Raw genomic sequence first — 19,336 nt, forward strand, 5'->3', positions numbered from 1 at the left:
CTGAACCTTAGCAGGCCCAAGCAGGAGGCACAGCAGGGCTGATCTCTTCTGACTCAGTCCAGGAAAACAAAAAGGAGCCATTGGCAGCCTAAGCAAGTGCCCCTGGCCCACCCAGACCACCTGGGTCCTCACAGCTGTGACAGCCACCCCCAGCAGCTTTCCAGGTTTGAACAGTGGGCTCCCTCCTGACTGACAGGCTGGGGTAATGGGCGGTGCCCAGGCCTCCATCTGTCCCTTGCTCACTCAAAACTGTGCCACCTGACCTGGCACTGAATTGGCTCTTCCGTGAGAACCTGCAGGCCAGGCACTTCTCTTATAGAGCTTTGCCCTTCTTTGTTTCTTCATAAAGGAAGAATTTAGTAAATGATTATTGAAACAAGAAATGAAATGAAAGTAAGAAGAACTCTAAATGAATTTTATTTTATTTGCGGGCTGGGGATCAACTCAGGCCTTACACACACTTAGACCAGCACTGTACTACTGAGCTATAGCCTCAGCCCTGAGTGATATTTTAAATTTTATTTTTAAAAGTTTCAGAGGACTCTGTCTAGTTGAAGATAGCAATAACCAACCCCTCTACTGCACTTTACATGTATTAACTTGTTTTGCCCTGACAACAGCTCCAGAGGCATTGTTCCATGTTCTAGGAACTGAGGCACAGAGGCAGAGTGGTTAAGTAACTTGCCCAATATCACACAGCTTTTGTCAGTGAAATGAGCACTCATTTAAGAGACGCAGCCTGTGTGACATGATGAAATGTGGAATGAAACCTTATTCTGAATAATTCCTGGTCCCTGTAAGACCCCCCCATACCCTCTTCCTTTTCTGACCTTCCCTCAGAAGTCCTTGAGTCTTAAGCAGGAATTGTACTGGCAACAAACACCAGGGAATCTGTGTCCAGACTTCAGAGCACAGATGTGGGATCCAGGCCCACTGGGTTTGAACCTCACATTTGTCATCAGATGGCAGGGTGGTCATTACCCAAACTGTCAATTCTTCTAGACTTAGTGTATTCTTCTGCAAAAGGGGAATTGCATAGTAACCCTGTGCCATTTCATAGAGGGTTTCTCAGAGCATCAACATTTAAATGTGGTGATGTAATTACAAGCCTGTTGCACATTGTTTTTATCATAGGTACTGTGGTTGTCATAGCAGCATTGTGAAGTCCCAGATGCTCAAGGGAAAGTGGACTATCCAGTTCATTGCCACCTCCTCAGGAAAGTCTGAGGAGTCCAGTTGGCACTGATGTCTCATTCCAGGGAACCCTTCTACTTTGTGACACAGCACAGACGTTCTTAACAGGCATATGTCGGAAAAGTCCTAGCTCCCCAGATGTCAAAAAATGGCTTTCTCAGCCAGTGTGGTGGTACACACCTGCAGTCCCAGCACTTGGGAGGCTGCAGTAGCAGGGTCACTAGTTCAGAGCCAGGCTGAGCTACGCAGCAAGCTCAAGGACAGTGTAGACTACACAGCAAGACCCTGTCTCAAATGAAAAAGAAAAGATTTTCTCTTCCTGAATCCCCACACTGAGAATGCTCCAAGCTCATTTGTCAAAGGAAGAAAGGGACTACTGACATGACAGTGTTCATGATGCCAGCTTCTATTCATGATGAGTTCTTCGTGCCTGTTTAGGTGCTAAATACACATATTCAGAGACTGTTCCTTCAAATCCCCACCCACCACTATGAGATAAGTAGGCTTATCATTCTTATTTTGCAGAAGGGGAAACAGGCAGAGTGAGATGAAATAGCTGCTCAGGTGGCAAAGCCGGGAGAGGAAGGCAGGCTTATACTTTTCCAAACTTGTCTCTTTCCACCACCAGGAAAAGGCGGGAAGATGAAGTCGCCAGGTGACCGAGTAGCAGGCAGGCCAGCAGGTGCAAAGCGCCCTCTAGTGAGCATCTGTGAGCAGTGAGGACAGATAAGAAGGGCACTGGGCAGAATCCCAGGTGTCAGATCCCAGAACGAGACCTTAACTCAGTGACATATATGTGAAAGCCTTGAAGTGGCTTCAGTAGGATGAGTGTGTGCAAAGCTGTACCTCAGAGCACAGATGCTACCCTGGTATGGGACAGGATGAAGGACTCTTGGGACTGTAGAGCAGCCTTTCTAGTGGTAGAAACCTGGTCTTCTTGTCCTTCATGCCTTCAGCAGGGGCAGGCAGAAGGTGTTGGTGGGAGGAGCAAGTGAATGAATGAGAAGCGTCTTTTTTCCTGGTCACTTGGCTCTCCCTCTCTCCACCAGTATCCGATTGGCCACCATGAGTGCCATGTCAGTGCTGATCTCAGCAGGTGCTGTCCTGGGGAGGGCCAACTTGGTGCAACTGGCAGTAATGGCGCTGGTGGAGGTGACAGCCTTTGGTGCCGTGAGGTTGACCTACAAGCAAGTCTTCAAAGTGAGTCATGGGGGACTGTGAGGGGGGAATTGGGAGAAGAGGGGTGAGAAACAGGGAGGGAGGGTGCCCACTGCTTCCTTGGGGTAAAGATTTGGGGTTTTAAAAACAAAGACAGAGCCAGGTGTGGTGGTGCACACCTGTAGTTCCAGCAGGATTGGGAGGCTGAGGCAGAAGGATCGTCATGAGTTCAAGGCCAGCCTGGGCTACATAGTGAGTTCAAGGCCAGCCTGAACTGCACAGTGAGACTCCATCTCAAAATAAAACAAAACAGGGCCGGGGATTTAGCTCAGTGGTGCCGCTGCCTGCCTTGCAAGTGCAAGGTCCTGATTTCAATCCCCGGTACCAAAAAAAAAAGAATGAAAGTCATTTAGGGCTGGGGATTTAGCTGAGTGGTTTCGCTGCCTGCTGTGCAAGCACAAGGACCCGAGTTCGATCCCAGGTACCAAAACAAAACAAAACAAAAGAAAAACCACTTAAACTCAAAACAAAACAAAACAAAACAAAGACAGGCCCAAATTGGGTTGAGAAAAAGTGGTCTATGCTGAATTTTAATCAGTACTTTAACTTCCAAACTATGAGCCTGTGGGACTGTGTCAGTTACAAGGTAATTATGGTATGTATATAAAGTGTGAAAACAGAATGAGTTCCCAGAGCCCTGCTGGCAGTGATTCCAGCAAGTTGCTTGGGGTATCTTCTTTTAAACCAGTCACAGTGTGTCAGTAGTGACCTCTGTGATCTTCAATGGGAGACACTGTCAAGACTAGGTTTGGACCGGCTTGGTGACACATGCCTGTGATTTCAGGATAAGGCAGGAGGATTCCAAGTTTGAGCCTAGTCTGGGAAATTTAACAAAATCCTGCCTCCAAATCACCCAGCAGGATAGCAGCACAGCCCATGTGAGATCTCAGTATCCCGACCTGCTTTAGGAGAAAGATTACTAGGCTTGGTTTCCAAGACTGAGGTTTGTATCCTAGCTCTGTCCCTACCAGAGTCCCCACGGGGGCAATGTGACTTCTTGGAGCTTCAGCCTTTCCATTTGAGGTAACATTCGGACTTCCCAGGATTTGGAGGAGTAATTGATTAATTCAATAAAATAATGTATGAATTCAAAAAGAACAAGGCATGAGGGCTGGGGATTTAGCTCAGTGGTTCTGCCACCTGCCTCACAAGCGCAAAGTCCTGAGTTTGATCCCTGGTACCAAAAAAAAAAAAAAAAAAAAAAAAAAGAACAAGGCATGAGGCCTCTACTGTGGTTTGGTGTCCCCCAGTAAGGACTTTGGGTATTACTTTGAAAAATGCAAGTATTGGGGTTTTGAGCAGAGGAGAGATGTAATGCCACGTGATCTGCAATTTTAAAAGGAACATGCAGACCACTGGGTTCAGAAAAGATCGGAGGGGCAAGAAAGAGTTATGTATTGGAAACCCGAGAGGGGTCCATTGGAAGGAGCCAGAACTTGACTGGGTTGTCAGCTGTGGATGTGGGGGGACTGGGTTTTGGCTGCATTTTGAAGGGAAAAATCAACAGGTTTGCCAATAGATTTTACATGGGGTGTGAGAGAAAGACAAAGGTCAAAACTGACTCCAGGGTTTTGATGTGGGCTAACTGGGTGGATGGGAGTGCTGCTTGGTGAAATGGAGTATTTGGGGGTAGACTACAAAGTGTGCAAGGAAAAGATAATGAATGTTTCAATTTTTAAAAATCGAATGCCATTAATCTTTCTCAAAATACTCTCGCTTACTTCAAACGCACTTATCCCATTTTTCTTGGCACTTTCTGAAGTAGTTCTGGAAATCCTTCATTGTGTCTTTAGTTGCACTGTCATGGCTGTCTCGATGTCCTGAATTGTGTTAGTTACTTTTCTCATTGCTGAGACAAAATACTCAACGCCCAAAGCTAAAGGGGAAAGGTTTAGTTGGCTCACAGTGTGTAGAGGGTCCAGTCCATAGTCGGCTGGCTCCAAGGCAGGGTGGCACGGCAGACGGGCATCGACAGGAGAAACAGTTCATGGCAGGCAGAAGGTAGCAAAGCAAACAAGGAACGACCACAGCTCTTTCTATTCCTTATATCTTATCCAGGATACTTAGGGCAGGTAGCACTCACACCTTCAATCCTAGTGCCCTTAATCCTACCATTGTACCATGAATCAACTCCAGCATCACACACTCTAGATCCAGCCACCTCTGAAAAAGCCCCACCTATGACCACATGAGGCTTTGGGGGGACATCTAGACACAAGCCATAACATGAATCAATTCAAAACATTTACCTTTCATTGTCATTTTGAGTTTGGGAAAGAGCCAGAAGTTGTATGATACTGGATCCAGTTAATAACATGGATGAGAACACATTAATGTTTTTATGAGCCTGCCTTTCTACTGGATGACACTCGCCATTCTCTTGCAGGGAGAAAATTCTTTACTTATGGTTTGTATTTTCTTGGAGAAACACAATGCTAAGTCAGGAGCCTTAGCGAGGGGAGGGAAGATGAGAAATGGCAAGCTATAGGAGTAGAGGAGAGTGAGCAGACCAGAGAGGTGCCACAGGCTGCAGGCTGGCATCAGGGCCTTCTGGGGGTTGAGGTCATGTAGATACAGAATGTGCACCAGTGCCCAAGCCTATGTACAGCTGCTCCTGTGCAGGCATGGAAGAAGCAGAGGGCCGAATGTGACCAGCCTGGGGTAGTGCTCAGAGAGAACCCAGAGAACAAGAGAGACTAAGGGGCTGTCTGCAAGGGAAGAAATATCACAGAGAGCCATGGAATCAGAAGGAGTGAGAATGTGACAATGGATAGTAGGAATGGGGAACCTTCTTCTGATTCTGTATCCAGTTGGCCTGGATTCAAATCTCAGTTCAACCTGCAACAGCTGAGTTAACCTCAGCTGTTAATCTCAGGTGCCTTAGTTACTCTGTTCTCTGATTTCCCTATGTGTAGAATGGAGATACTAACAATGCCCATACCTAGATCTGTTATGAGGATTCAACAAGTGGATCAAGAACTGGGGACAGTCCCTAGTACTGGGTGCATGCCATGGCAGTGCCACATTTTCCATCCTCTGCATCATCATCAGTCTCAGTTGACTGGTGTTGAAGTGAGGATATAGGGAAGTGAGCTGGACAGACAGGACCTGGTGGTTGCTACTGGTGGCATTTTGGAGGAGGCCCATTTACTGGTATGACAGGTCTAAGGTTTGATGGCAGATGTGGGTGGCAGAACTGTAACACAGGAGAGAGGGTCAAGGAACAGAGAGGGGAGGAGCTGGACAGACCAACATGATGCTTCAGAAAAGTGATGGAGGGCCGGGGATTTAGCTCAGTGGCACCATGCCTGCCTTGTAAGCACAAGTCCTGAGTTTGATCCCCTGTACCGCAAAAAAGAAAAAAGAAAAAAAAAGTGATGGAGAGATACCAAAGGGCAGGTACTGATATCTTTGAAACCAGGAAGCAGCCGGATCAGTATAGCCAGGTCAGCTGTGATGGTCCGTTCTTCAAAGTGGCTGGAGATGCTTGGAGAGGAAACAAGAGATCTGTATCTTTGACTTTCCTTTAACTTCAAAATACTTCAGGATATTTCCTTAAAGCAGGCATTCTCTTATATAAGCATTGTTCAGTTAACAAAATGAAGAAATTAACATTGAAACAATATTATTACCGCATTCAAATTCTACTTGCCATTCTAATAATATCCTGTCTAGCAGGATTCTGATCCTGAACAACCCTTTGCATTTAGTTCTCAACTCTTTTTAAAACCATCCATCTGGGCCAGTTTGTTAGCTCTCTTATCTTTCACGGCCTTGACATATTTTGAAATTATAAGCTAGATAGCTTGCAGAATCTGGGCTTGTCTACCATTTCCTCATAGTTAGATCAAGGGTGTGCATTAGGGGCAGGAATTCCACAAAAGTGATGCATGTCCTTTTAATACAATACATCATATCAGGAGACATGCTGTCACTTTGTCCCATTACCGGGCATGTTCACATTGATCACTTGGTTAAGGTGACTCTACCAGGCTCTTTCCATTGAGAAGTTTCTATCTTCCATTTTGTAATTAATAAACATCTTGTGGGAAGATAATCTCCTGAAGTATCTTATTTCTCATCAAACTTTCACTCCCTGGTTTAGCATCCATTGATTCTAGCCTGAATCAATCAGTACTACAACTATGGCCAATATTGATTTTCTAACTCCATCTTCCCTTTTATAACCATTAGCTGGCATTCTTCTGTAAGGAAGAGCTTTCTCTTCTCCATTCCTTCACTCATCTATTTGTTTCTTTATATCACTATAGACTCATAGATTCATGTAGCACACTCCCCTTTTCTGCTTTTTCTCTCTGCTTAATGTAAAGATTGAACACAACTCCTTGGATCCAGGGAAGAAAATGTCACTAGGGATTTCTTAGGCAGAATGAGAGGAATTTAGTATAAGGACCTCCAAGGGCCAAATGTGCGGCTAGACTCAGGAAGGGGCTGGAATGGCATGAGAATCTTTAAGATCCCAGGTGGGGGCCGGGGATTTATCTCAGTGGTTCTGCCACCTGCCTTCCAAGCTCAAGGATCCGAGTTTGATCCCTGGTACCAAAAAAAAAAAAAAAAAAAATTCCGCCTTCTGGCTCCATTCCTCTCTGCATATGAACTTTCTCTTTAGTGAAAAATATATCTTCTCCACCCCAACCTTTCCATTTTTTCCCTCATTTCTAGGTCTCACATCTTGCAGAAAGAGCCGTCTTCTCTCTTGGTTTCCTTTCTAGAGTCCAGGGAGAGGGAATCTGATTAGTCCATTGGGTAGTTCATCTACTTGGGTCCCAGAGCTGAGACTGGCATGGAAGATGTCCACACAGTTAGACATGGATGGCCTTCAAGAAGAGGGTTCGAGACCAGCTGGGCAATTTAGCAATGTAGTAAGTCCCTGTCTCAAAATAAAATATAAAAAAAGAACTGGGGATGTATCTTAGTGTGAAGGTCCTGGGTTCAATCCCCAGTACTGAAATGGAGCAGAGTGCATCTGAGAGAGGAAACAGTCACTGTGAGCTGTGCACTACAAACCTTTTCAATTGTTTTTTTTTTTTTTGAGACAAGGTCTTGCTATGTATTTCAGGCTGGCCTTGAACTCACTGTGTAGCTCAGGGTAGCCTTGAACTCACAGAGACCCTTCTGCCTCAGCCTCCCAAGTGCTGGGATTACAGGCATGCACCACCATGCCCTGCAGAACCTTTCAAATTTTGATATGGTCTTTATAACCAACAGTTTAAAAGGCTGCATTGTTCTAATGCCATCTCTTCTCTCTTCAACTTAAACTTGGTTTAACTGGTTTGGGAAAAGTTTACCACTGATTTGGAGAGTTCACTGTCCTTAAAGCTTTAGCCTGGGTTTGCTCATTGGAAGGGCTCAGGGAGAACTAGAGCCAGCATGAGAGTCATGTCAGTGGAGAAAACAGTATTCATGGAGCATCCTTTCCCACCCTCCAACACCCAGATCAAACTCAGGACCTTGCACTTGTCAGGCAGGTGTGGCACCACTGAGCTAAATCCCTGGCCCTCGTGGAGCTTTTAAAAATCCATTTTTCAGTTCTCACACATAGACTGCATCTTTCCGTATGACCAAAGGCTCCTTACAAGCATCATTCAGCCATTTCACAAAGATTTATTTAGAACCTATTATGTACCAGGAACTCGTGTGGCAGTGCCAATTTACAACTCTCATGGAACTTCCATTCCAGAAGGAAAGTTGCCAGTAAACAGTAAAATAGGTAAGGGATTTGGCATGTTAGATAGTGACAAATACTACAGAGAAAAACTGCAACAGAGAAAGAACATAGGAAGAGTTGGAGTAGGTGACAAAATTTTAGATAGAGCGGGCAAGGAAGGCTTCAATGAGTAAATAACTTTTGAGGACAGACCTGAAGGACAAGTGCACACCCTACAGGGTGTCTGAGAACAGGGACATCCCGCAGCCGGGCAGGTGAGTAGATTGCATCTGCCCAGAGTACTTTATTGCCAGTGGTGTTTAAAAGTATTGACACATCACAATAATAAAAAGTGAAGGGAGCTGGGTATGGCGGTGCATGCCTGTAATCCGAGCACTCTGGGAGGCTGAGACAGGAGGATGGAAAGTTTGAGCCCATTCTGGACAACTTAGTGACTTAGCAAGACCCTGTCTCAAGGCAAAAAAAAAAAAAAAAAAAAAAAAAAAAAGGGCTGAGAATGTAATTCAATGTGAATGCCCTGGGTTGAATCTCCTGCATCAGAAAAATTAAAATGGATGGACTGTTGATTGGCTTTAGTACAGTTTGGAATCCTCCACAGACAATGCATCTCCTTGCTGCTTGCACTCAGGGCAGACACTCCCTGCACCCTGGCCTTGTTCTGCCTCTGTTGCAGGAAGAGCATTCTAAGAGGCTGGATGACCTGGCTGGTCAGACTTCAAGTGAGGAAGAGAGAGGAGAACATGGAAAGAAGGGTGCTGTGAGGGAGGAGGTGAGGTCAGAGAGGTCTCTGTGAGAGCAGATTGTGCAGGGCCTTCCTGTGGCTTGTAGCAAGAACAAGACTTATTGCAGGAATTTGTGGTAGCAGTGATGGGGGCTTCAACCAATGTGGGGTGGTGGTACAAATTCTGCCAGTTCTGAATATTTTTGGAAGGCACAGATGACAGCCTTTACCAGTAGCCCACTAAGTGAGTTCTTAAGGATTGCTAAACTTGCTATTCATGGAGCAAAATTAGCATGTGTCTAGAATTTACTAAAGTCTTGAGTTTGGTATTATAAGAAGTCTGGCTGCTTCACATCACAGAGTTTATATTGTTCATCACTCCATGCAGAGTTGAAATTCTGCTGAAAAGTAGGTGTGTGTCTATGTGGCTTTTTGCCCAATTTAAGTGAACCTCAGTCAACAGCAAGTAGGAGCTACTGATAAAGACCATGAGGTCACCCCCAGTTGCTCTTGGGCTCCTCTGAAGGGGAACGCTGGCTGCTGGGCTGGATCAGCTCTGGATCGGTCTCATGCCTTCAAGTCAAGCCTCCTACATGAAGCACAGAGCTTTCTCACAGGAACGTCAGGGCTGACGGGGGCAGAGTGGACACTCATGGCTCCTACTACCTTTCAATGCAGATGGATGACCACAGAAGCATGACGCACATCCATGTGTTTGCAGCCTATTTTGGACTGACTTCGGCTTGGTGCCTCTCAAGCTCTCTTCCCAAGGAAGCAAAGAAGGAAGTGCAGGCAGAGAAAGTTCAGATGGCCACGAGCCCCAGTCTGTTTGCCATGCTGGGTAAGGACAAGGTGGGGGGGTGGTCTCCTGCTAGGGCAGAGCCAAGAGGTCCAGAAAATGTCCCACTGAAAAGTCTGTCCATTACCCTCTTCCCCAAGTGCCTGGAATCTTTCCATAGGGCCCTTTATCTGCAGGAATGTCTGTTGAATTCATATCTTTGGATTAAACATTTCCTTCTAGGGACCCCTCTTCATTAATATGCCATCGGCAGGAGAGACTTCTTTTGTTTGAGTCTGAATACATATATCCAATCCTTTGGTCCTCAGCTGAAAACAGGAAAGTAGAAAAATGAAGAAAGCAGGGTCTATGAGTAAGCACAGGGGTAGAAAGAGAATAGTAATAATGCATTTTGCAGAGCTGCGGCGAAAATGATGAGTATAGATGACTGGGAGAGGCTGGGAGGAGAATCAGACAGCCAACAGTAGGTGCATAAATATCAGCCCATAGGGCCCAGTTAAAGCAGTATATTGATTTAAAAAAATAAGCATTTGGCCATTACAGACTGGAGTCAGGAGACCTGAGATCCTTAGGCCTTATTGTTCTTGCTTGTAAAATATGTAAGCTGGTTCCCACCAACATGAAAATTCAGAGAGGAGACATGACTTGCCCCAAGCTATGCAGCTACATAGTGACCATGCTGAGACCAGCCAGCTGTAGGATTCTCCTCCTCTGAAGCCCCTGGAGGCTCAGGGCTTTGGAGCAAGAGTTTGGCTCTGGCCAGCGGTGCTCTCTGGCCCACAGGGACCCTGTTCTTGTGGATGTTCTGGCCAAGTTTCAACTCTGCTCTGCTGGACCTTCCAAATGAAAAAAAGAATGCTGTGTTCAACACCTACTACGCCCTTGCGGTCAGCACAGTGACAGCCACCTCGGTGTCAGCCTTGAATCACCACCAAGGGAAGATCAACGTGGTAAGAAGGGACCACCCCTTGGGCAGCACTTGGGTGTGCCAGGCCTAATACACATACTCATGTCTCCTTCTGCCCCCAGTGCCAGTTCTGTTTCCCAATCAGGTGACTGCTGCCTGTACCTGAGAGGTGGGGGTGAGTTGAGCCCAAGGATGAAGGTCATGTGGTCCCAACCAAGGAGAGGGTGATGGTTTCAGGGTCAGTAAAGTAGGAAGGTTTTACAGGGTTGCTTCTCTACCAGCTTGTTGAGAAATTCTGGGCAGGATGATGTCCTTTCTGCGCCTCACTCCATTCATCCATAAGCTATTTCTTTGCAGACTGATATCCACAATGCGGTACTGGCAGGAGGTGTGGCTGTGGGTGCCTCATGTCATCTGATTTCCTCTCCTTGGATTGCTATGGTGCTGGGCCTTTTGGCTGGGCTGATCTCCATCGGGGGAGCCAGATGCCTGTCGGTGAGAAATTGGGCAACTAATACCCACTCCTCTGGCTTAGACCAATAGGACCCTGGGTTTATGGTGGGCCATCATGGGTGCCATGGGCTGCATTAGGTAGGTAGGTGTTGGCACTTTCTCTGATCAGCTTCAAAGTCTGATGAGGGACCCACTATAGATGGATGGTGCATTTGTTACGGTGCTGAGGAACAAGTAAGATGATCCATTCAAGTTTGCTTGGGCATGACAGGGAATTTGTTGTAAGGCAACTAGGGTATCATAGAACCCAAGGTAGAGGTGCTGCTAGGAACCTAGGAGTGGCTGGTGCCAGGGACTAATTTGTGGAGCAATGCTAAGAAGTCTCTGCTCTTTCTGAACATCTGATTTACTCTGGTTCTGTAGACCTGTTGCCTCTTCTCCTGCACCAAGTAGGAGAATTGGTCTTTTGCTTCAAGAAAGTAGCCAATTCCAAATCCTCTGGAGAAGGGGCTCCTTGGCTTAATTTGGGAAATGTGTCATTTTGGACTGGGGTGTAGGGGCAGGCCACACATTCAGGTCTGTTGCCAGTGAGCCATGTAGAGGGGTAGGGAAGGATAAGCACCAAGAGGAGACAGTGCCAGGCTGATGATCCAGGTCATGTCCATTTCTGATTGGCTTACTTCTTCAAGTGGGTTTTCCTTTAATACACAACTGATTATACCAGAACATCCATTACAGCCAACTGGTTATAATGTGCTTCTAAGAGAAACATTTAGGGACAAGAAATCTTATAGCACTGGAAGGAAAAACAAGTAGACTTTTGAAGGCTGAATTTGGATAAATGGTGGATATTCAGGAAGTCAGTATAGACTCAAAGAAGAATTTACCAACAGTTTGATTTGCTCAAAGATAAGGCAGTCTGCTTTTCATCTGTACAATGAGAACAAATGTCTTTTATCTCTTCTGGCTTTGAACCCCTGAGATGAAGGAGGACATACAGAGCAAAGAATGCTGGCAAGTTACCATCTGACTCAGTGTCCATTGCTTTCTTGGTGCCTCAGTTCTCTTTGACTCTGTCATGGGAAGAGGGAGGGGATTTTACTCAAAGATCATTCATTCATTCATTTATTCACCAAATATGTTAACACTTACCCTGTTTCTCAAGCTACAGTTTAGTGAAGGCAATGGACAAATAAATACAAGGCAGTATGGTAACAGCTGCAGGAGCACATCTAAGCTAGACCAGGACAAGTCAGGAAATACTTCCCAGAGCATAGGACATCCAAGCCATGCAGTGACAGATAAGCTATATTAGCCAGGCAGGGAAGTGGGAAATATATTCCAAGCAGAAGGAGCAGGGTGTACAAAGACTGATGAGGAAAGCATGTGTTCCAACCAAGAAACAGAGAGATATTCTGGCCAAAGCTTTGGGGTCACCCTCCAGCCTGGTGGGACCACAGCCTGGAAAGATAGGCGGTGCTCAGGCCTATCTTCTGGACTAGTGAGAAATCTGGGTTTGTTTTCTGAAGACAATGAGGATTCTAAGGAGGGAACAATGAAATTTGCATTTGACTGAGGGAACAGGTAGAAGGAGCATTGAAAAAGCATCTTGGGTGCAGTCAGGTATTTTTCTTCTGACTTTTCATCTCATCAGCCATGTTTTATTAATGATGGCACTTAAATGTGGCTAGACCAGTGTTTACTCCACCCCACCCCAAGGGACAGTTGATACTATCTGGAGACTTTTTGGTTGTTGCAATTAGGTGGGGTGCTACTGGAATCTAGAAAGTAGAAGCCAGGGATGCTGTTAAACGTCCTACACATCCTTCTGTCACAGGATAGCCCCTGTCTCCATCCCAAACACAGAAGTATCAGCTTTGAATGTGAATTGTGCCTAGACCAGACCCCTGCTGCTTAAGAGTGTGGATCAATAGCATGGGCTCACTTAGGAGCTTGTTAGAAGTGCAGTACCTGAGGCCCCGCCTCACCCCATGGATTCCTTTTCTGGACCGTAACATGGCTTCCCGGTGGTGCGTGTTCAAGTCTGAGGAGGACTTCTTGGGCAAACCTTCATGTTACTCCCCTTTGGTGGTTTTGGATGCCAAAGATCTGTGAAAAGGGTGGAGAGGGAATTTGGGTCTCACTTGCAGATCTACACATAATGACATTTGTCCCCAGGTGTGTTTTAACCACGTGCTGGAGATTCAGGACCCCAGTGGCGTGCACTACACTTTTGGCTTGCCAGGTCTGCTGGGAGGGTTCAGTTACATTGTGCTGATAGTGCTTGAAGCCTCCGGAAACCCTGGGTGAGTTGCTAGGCCCTGCCCTTCACACCTGTGTAGCTTGGTAGCAAATGACCCCAGATCCCTGTGGAGGGGAAATGCGTTTAGGGACAGACACTTGGTAAGGGCCTCAGCAAATTTTTGTTGGCTGATTCACTCAGAAATTCTCACCTTGTATGGCATTATCACTCCTCCAGGCCATTTCTTCCCCAAAGCGGCTGCTTAATCTACTGGGCAGAGGCACAAAGTCCTGAGCTGCACAAACGAAGACAGGCCAGGTAGATCAGCCTCAAGCTCACTGGGTCAGTTTTGTACACGATGGTGGTTGAGGTCAAAGTGGAGAGCTTGTACTGTGGAGTCAGGCTGGTCTTGAAACAGTTCTCATCACTGCCTGGTGGGACACCACTGACCTGCCACAGCCCTGGCTTCCCCAATGTGAATGAAGAGAGTGATGGTGCCTCTGTCCCTGGGGTTGTTGGAAGGCTGCTTGATGCCTGTCCTATATGGTTAAGAGAATTTAATAAATTAATATAGGAAAAGCCTTCATGTAGCCATCAACCTATTGCTTCAATTTTAATTCTCCTAATGACTAATTAAAAGGAACACTATAGTAGCTGGTGGTGGCACGCACCTGTAATCCCAGCTGTTCTGGAGGCTGAGGCAGGGGGATAGCCTAGGCAACACAGCAAGACCCTGTGTCAAATTAAAGTAAAAGTCTATGGCCATACCACCCTGAGAATGCCTGATCTCATCAAAATAAGGTTAAAAAATGGGCTGAAGATATAGCTCAGTGGTACAGCACTTGCCTAACATGCATGAGGTCCTGTGTTCCATCCGCAATGCTACAAAAAAAAAAAAAAGAAAAGAAAGAATATCTTGTGAAATGCCTGTTCAAGTTCTTTGGGGCATTTTTCTATTGTGTTGTTCTTTTCCTTATAGATTTTTTTTTTTTTGAGACAAGGTCTTCCTGTGCAGTTCATGCTGGCCTTGAACTCACTATGTAGGCCAGGCTGGCCTCAAACTTGCAGTGATCCTCCTGCCTCAGCCTCCCAAGTGCTGGGATTACAGGCATGCACCACCATGCCCAACTAAGAATTCTTTATATATTCTAAATGTAGGCCCTTTGTTATATATATATTATGTTCTCCTATTTTTGTAAGTTACTTTTTACTTTCTTATATCTTTTGATAACACAAGTTCTTAATTTTAATGTAGTCCAATTCATCACTGTTCTCTTTATTTTAGCTGTTTTATGTCCAGTTTAAGAGTCTTTTTTGGGGAGAGGTAGCAGGGATTGAACTCAGGACCTTGTACTTGCAGGGCAGGTACAGTGCCACTGAGCTAAATCCCCAGCCCTTAAGAATCTTTTTTGAGCTGGGTGTGGTGGTACATGCCTGAAATCTCAACACTCGGGAAGGTGAGGCAGGAGGGCAGGAGGATCACAAGTTAAAGCCCAACCTGGACAACTTCATGACATAGTGAGACCCTTTCTCAAAAAAAAAAAAAAAAATCGTAAGAAAGTCTGAGGATGTAGCTCAGTGCAAAGGCCCTGGGTTCAAGCCCCAGTACTGCAAAAGAAGGAAGAGGAAGAGGAAGGAAGAAGGAGGAGGAGGAGGAAAGAAGGAGAAAAAGGTAGTGTCCTTCTGCAGGCTCTGAGCTGTGCTTTATCTTCAAAATGGGGATACCAACTGCCTAGCTGCCTGTGGTGCTGTTGCAATAAGAAAGAGGAAAGGCTTAAAAACGGACTCATTTTGTACAATTACCCATAGCGCTGTAATGAAGGGGTAGCAGTGCCTAGGCACAGGCTAAATCTTGGGAAAATCGCACTCAGCACCGAGGGTCCCTTTAATACATAGCTTAATTTTGCAAATGATGCTCTGGATGGCCCTGAGAGAAAGGGCACCGGGAAGTACTTTCCAGAGGTAGGAGTGGGCAGGGCAGGGCAGATGGCTCTGATAGCCAAACCATACCTTGTCTTGCCCATACCTTCATCTTTAATTGGCTACTGAGGAAACTGGGCTCCGAGGGGTTAAGCGACTGGCCAGGATCACGCAGCCAGTCAACAACAAGGCTGAGTCTTGAACTTGGGTCTTCTGCCTCCTGGTCTATCTTATTATCCCTGGGGTCTGAAGATTAAAATATGCCAAACAGGATCTTGGGACCCTTCCTGCCTCCCCCACTGCCTGTCTGCATGGGACATACCCCCGGGGAGAGGACCCTTGGTCTCCTTGTAGTCCCTCCTGCAGTGGTACTACTGATACTCTCAGTCCTTTTCATCCCTGATGACCTCTACAGCCTGGTGCTTTGTTGTTTCTAGGACTGGCTTCATGATGCTCATGGACACTGGGGCTCTCAGCTTTGCTTTGGCGATGGGTCTGGTCTCTGGTCTCCTAACAGGTCAGTGTGACACCACCCTTCTTCTGCCACTGCCTTGGACCCGGGGCTAGGCCCAGAGGACGTTGTGGGCTGACCTTGCAGGTGCTGTCCCCTTCCCTGTTTACCAATGCTATCAGCTCCACCTCAATGTCACAAAGGGCTCACACCTTGCTTTTAAAAAAAACATAGAATCACATCATTTCAGAATTGAAAAGGCCTTTAGGGGCCACCTGCAGCCTTTCCTTAATGAGCTTTCCTCTTTACATGATACTTCTGCCATTGGGGACATTAGGGTGGTTAAAAACAACGTGGGCTGGGCATGGTGGTGCACACCTGTAATCCCAGAACTTTGGGAGGCTGACACAGGAAGATCAAATTTCTAGCCCAGCCTGGGCAAGTTAATAACTTAGTGAGACCTTGTCTCAAAAAATAAAACAAGGTTGGGAATGCAGTTCAGTGTAAAAGTCCTGAGTTCAACCTCCAGTCCCATAAAAATGAAAACAAAAAACAAGGGCTGGGGATTTAGCACAGTGCTTCCGCCTGCTCCCCCAAGCTCAAGGACCCGAGTTTGATCCCTGGTACCAACAACAACAACAAAAAACCCAAAACAAAAAACAACTAGGTAGGGGTGAGGATGTGGCTCAACAGCAGAGTACTGGCCTAGCATGTGTGAGGCCCTGGATTCGATCCTTAGCACTTCAAAAACAAACACCACCACCACAACAAAATAAACAAAAAAACGAACAAATCTGGACAACAGATGGGGGCAATAATCTTAGAAGCAACAAAATAACACCAAACTGACCCCCAAAAGCCAAGCATTTAATTTATTAGTAGACGACCACACTTATTTAAGAAACAGTCCTACTGAGTGTAGTTATTAGGTTTTCCAGTTCAAATAGATTAGAAATAGCAGATCAGAGGTGGCTTAAGTTTCCATAGGTAACACACACTGGTAGAATTTAAAAGGGTAGGCAGAGAGCTTAACAGAGGTGAAAAAAATCTTAAAACCGGACCCAAGAACACAAGAAGCTCAGACTGTTTAGTGAACAGGCCAGAACTCTGAGCTGAGATGTAACTTCTCTATGATACAAGGCATGTTTCAATAATGGATATTCCTAGTGATGGTTCTGATTTTTTTTCTTTTAAATTTTTTTATTAGTACATTTTAGGTATACAATACATTTACATTTATCATTGGATGCTTGTACCTGTACATGATGAATCTTGGTTCTTATTTTTTGCCCCATTACCCGTGTGCCCTTCACCCCCTCCACCCTTCCCTATTTACATAGATTTCGTTTCCATTTTTTTTCTTTTCTCATAATTTTTCCTTTCCCTTCTTTCCTTTCCCCTTCCCCTCCCACCACCCCAACACCTTTGGACCTTTTCCTATTTCAAATTATCAATTATTCATTTCAATCATTTTAATCCTTATTCACACTTTCAGTTTCTCACACTAGAGAAACTATTCAGTATTTACACATGTGTGTCCTATTTATTTCACTTAAGAGTATGGCCTCAGTATGCATCCATTTAGCTATAAATGTCTCTAGTTTCTCTTTATGGCTGAGCAGTACTCCATTTTATAAAAAAACCACATCTTCTTTATTCAGTTTCCAGTTGATGGGCACTTGGGCTGTTTCCAAGCTTTAGCTATTACAAACTGTGCTGCTATAAACATGGGTGCACATGTATCACTGTGGTATGATTCTTTTCTTTGGGGAAGATCCCCAGCAGGGGGATAGTTGGGTTGAGTGGGACCTCTAAGCCTAGTTTTTTACAGTATCTCCATACTGATTTCCACAGTGGTTGCACCAGTCTGCACTCCCACCAACAATGGAGAAGGCTTCCTTTCTCCCCACAACCCCACCAGCATTTGTTATTGGTTGATTTCTTGATAGCAGCCATTCTTTCTGGGGTGAGGTAGAATCTCAGTGTTGTTCTCATCTGCATCTCTCGAATGACCAGTGATGTTGAACATTTTTTCATATTGTTATTGGCTGCTTTTACTTCTTTATCTGAGAAATGTCTGTTCATTTCAGATGCCCATTTTTGAATTGGATCTTTGAATTTGGGGGGCCTGATTTTTTTCGATTCTTTATATATTCTAGATAGTAGACCTTTGTCTGAGGTACAGCTGCTAAAATTTTTTTCCCACATTGTAGGTTGTCTCTTAGCTCTGTTAGTGGTTTCTCTTGCAGTGCAGAAGCTTTTTAATAAGATGAGATCCCAGTTGTTGATTCTTTCTGCTAGTTCCCATGCTACTGAGGTTTTGTTCATGAAGTCTTTTCCTATGTCAATGTCTTCAGGAGTTCTACCTAACTTACCTTCCAGCAAGTTTAGTGTTTCTGTCTTAATATTTAATCCACTTTGATCTGAGTTTAGTGCATGGTGATAGGTATGGGTCTAGTTTTAATCTTTGCCAGGTTGAAATCCAGTTTTTCCAAAACCATTTATTAAATAGGCTATCTTTCCTCCAATGAGGCTGGTTGGCTCCTTTGTCAAAGATGAGGTGGCTGAGTATGTCTGAAGTTGTTTCTGCATCTTCTAATCTATTCCACTGATCCTCGGGTCTGTTTTTTTTGCCAGTACCATGCTGTTTTTATCACAGTATCTTTGTAGTATAGTTTCAAGTTGGGGATTGTGATACCCCCAGCCATGTCTCTATTGCTTAGAATTGCTTTCTCTATTCTAGGTCTCTTCTGGTTCCAAATGAATTTTTGGATTGTTTTCTCTAGTTCTGTGAAGTATATTGTTGGAATTTCAATTGGCATTGCATTAAATCTATATAGTAGTTTTGGAAGTATGGCCATTTTCACTATATTGGTTCTTCCTACCCAGGAACAAGGGATATCTTTCCATTTTCTTCTATCCTTCTCGATCTCCTTTTTCAGAGTGCTGTAGTTTTCAGTGTAGAGGTCTTTTGCTTCCTTTGTTAGGTTGATTCATAGATATTTCATTTTTTGGATGCTATTGTAAAAGGAATTGTTTCCTGACTTTCTCTCTCAGTGAGTCTATTTGTGTATAAGGCTGTTGTTTTTTGAGTGTTGACCTTCTATCCAGCTACTCTACTGAATCTGTCAATTAGGTCTAGAAGTCTTTTGGCTGAGTTTTTTGTGACTTCTGTGTAAAGTATCATATCATCAGCAAATAATGACAGTTTAACTTCTTCCTTTCCTATCTTTATTCTTTTTATTTCTTTCTCTTTTCTAATGGCTGTGGCTAATATTTCCAGAACTATGTTAAACAGGAGTGGTGATAGTGGGCGTCCTTGTCTTGTTCCTGATTTTAGCATGAAAGTTTTCAGTTTGTGACCATTTAATATGATGTTGGCTATTGGCTTTTCATAGAAAGCCTCAATCAGGTTGAGATAAAGACCTTGTATTCCAATTTTCTGTAGGGTTTTTATCATGAATGCTGTTGGATTTTGTCAAATGCCTTTTCTGCATCTATTGATATGATCATATGGTTTTTGTCCTTGACTGTTAATATAGAGTATTATGTTTATTGATTTACAAATGTTGAACCATCCTTGCATCCCTGGGATAAATCCAACTTGGTCAGGGTGTATGACCTTCTTGATGACACTCTGTATTCTGTTTGCCAGTATCTTATTGAGGATTTTTGCATCTATCTTCATTAGGGAGATTGGCCTGTAGCTCTCTTTTTGGGTTGGGTCTTTCCCTGGTTTTAG

General features: G+C 44.8%; 1 protein-coding gene across 1 annotated transcript in view; it reads left to right on the forward strand.

The window, feature by feature from the left end:
• The window catches only part of Rhce (Rh blood group CcEe antigens), a 41,035-nt gene that overhangs the window by 9,938 nt on the left and 11,761 nt on the right, over window positions 1-19,336 (forward strand). The window contains exons 3-8 of the mRNA XM_004850608.4: window positions 2,244-2,394; window positions 9,501-9,663; window positions 10,405-10,571; window positions 10,886-11,023; window positions 13,160-13,287; window positions 15,581-15,660. Of these exons, the coding sequence (XP_004850665.1) occupies window positions 2,244-2,394; window positions 9,501-9,663; window positions 10,405-10,571; window positions 10,886-11,023; window positions 13,160-13,287; window positions 15,581-15,660 (827 nt within the window). The remainder of the gene's footprint in view (window positions 1-2,243; window positions 2,395-9,500; window positions 9,664-10,404; window positions 10,572-10,885; window positions 11,024-13,159; window positions 13,288-15,580; window positions 15,661-19,336) is intronic.

Source organism: Heterocephalus glaber, unplaced genomic scaffold, assembly GCF_053883595.1.
Source record: "Heterocephalus glaber isolate CG9 unplaced genomic scaffold, H.glaber_assembly_v1.0 deba00001452, whole genome shotgun sequence".
NCBI lineage: Eukaryota > Metazoa > Chordata > Mammalia > Rodentia > Bathyergidae > Heterocephalus > Heterocephalus glaber.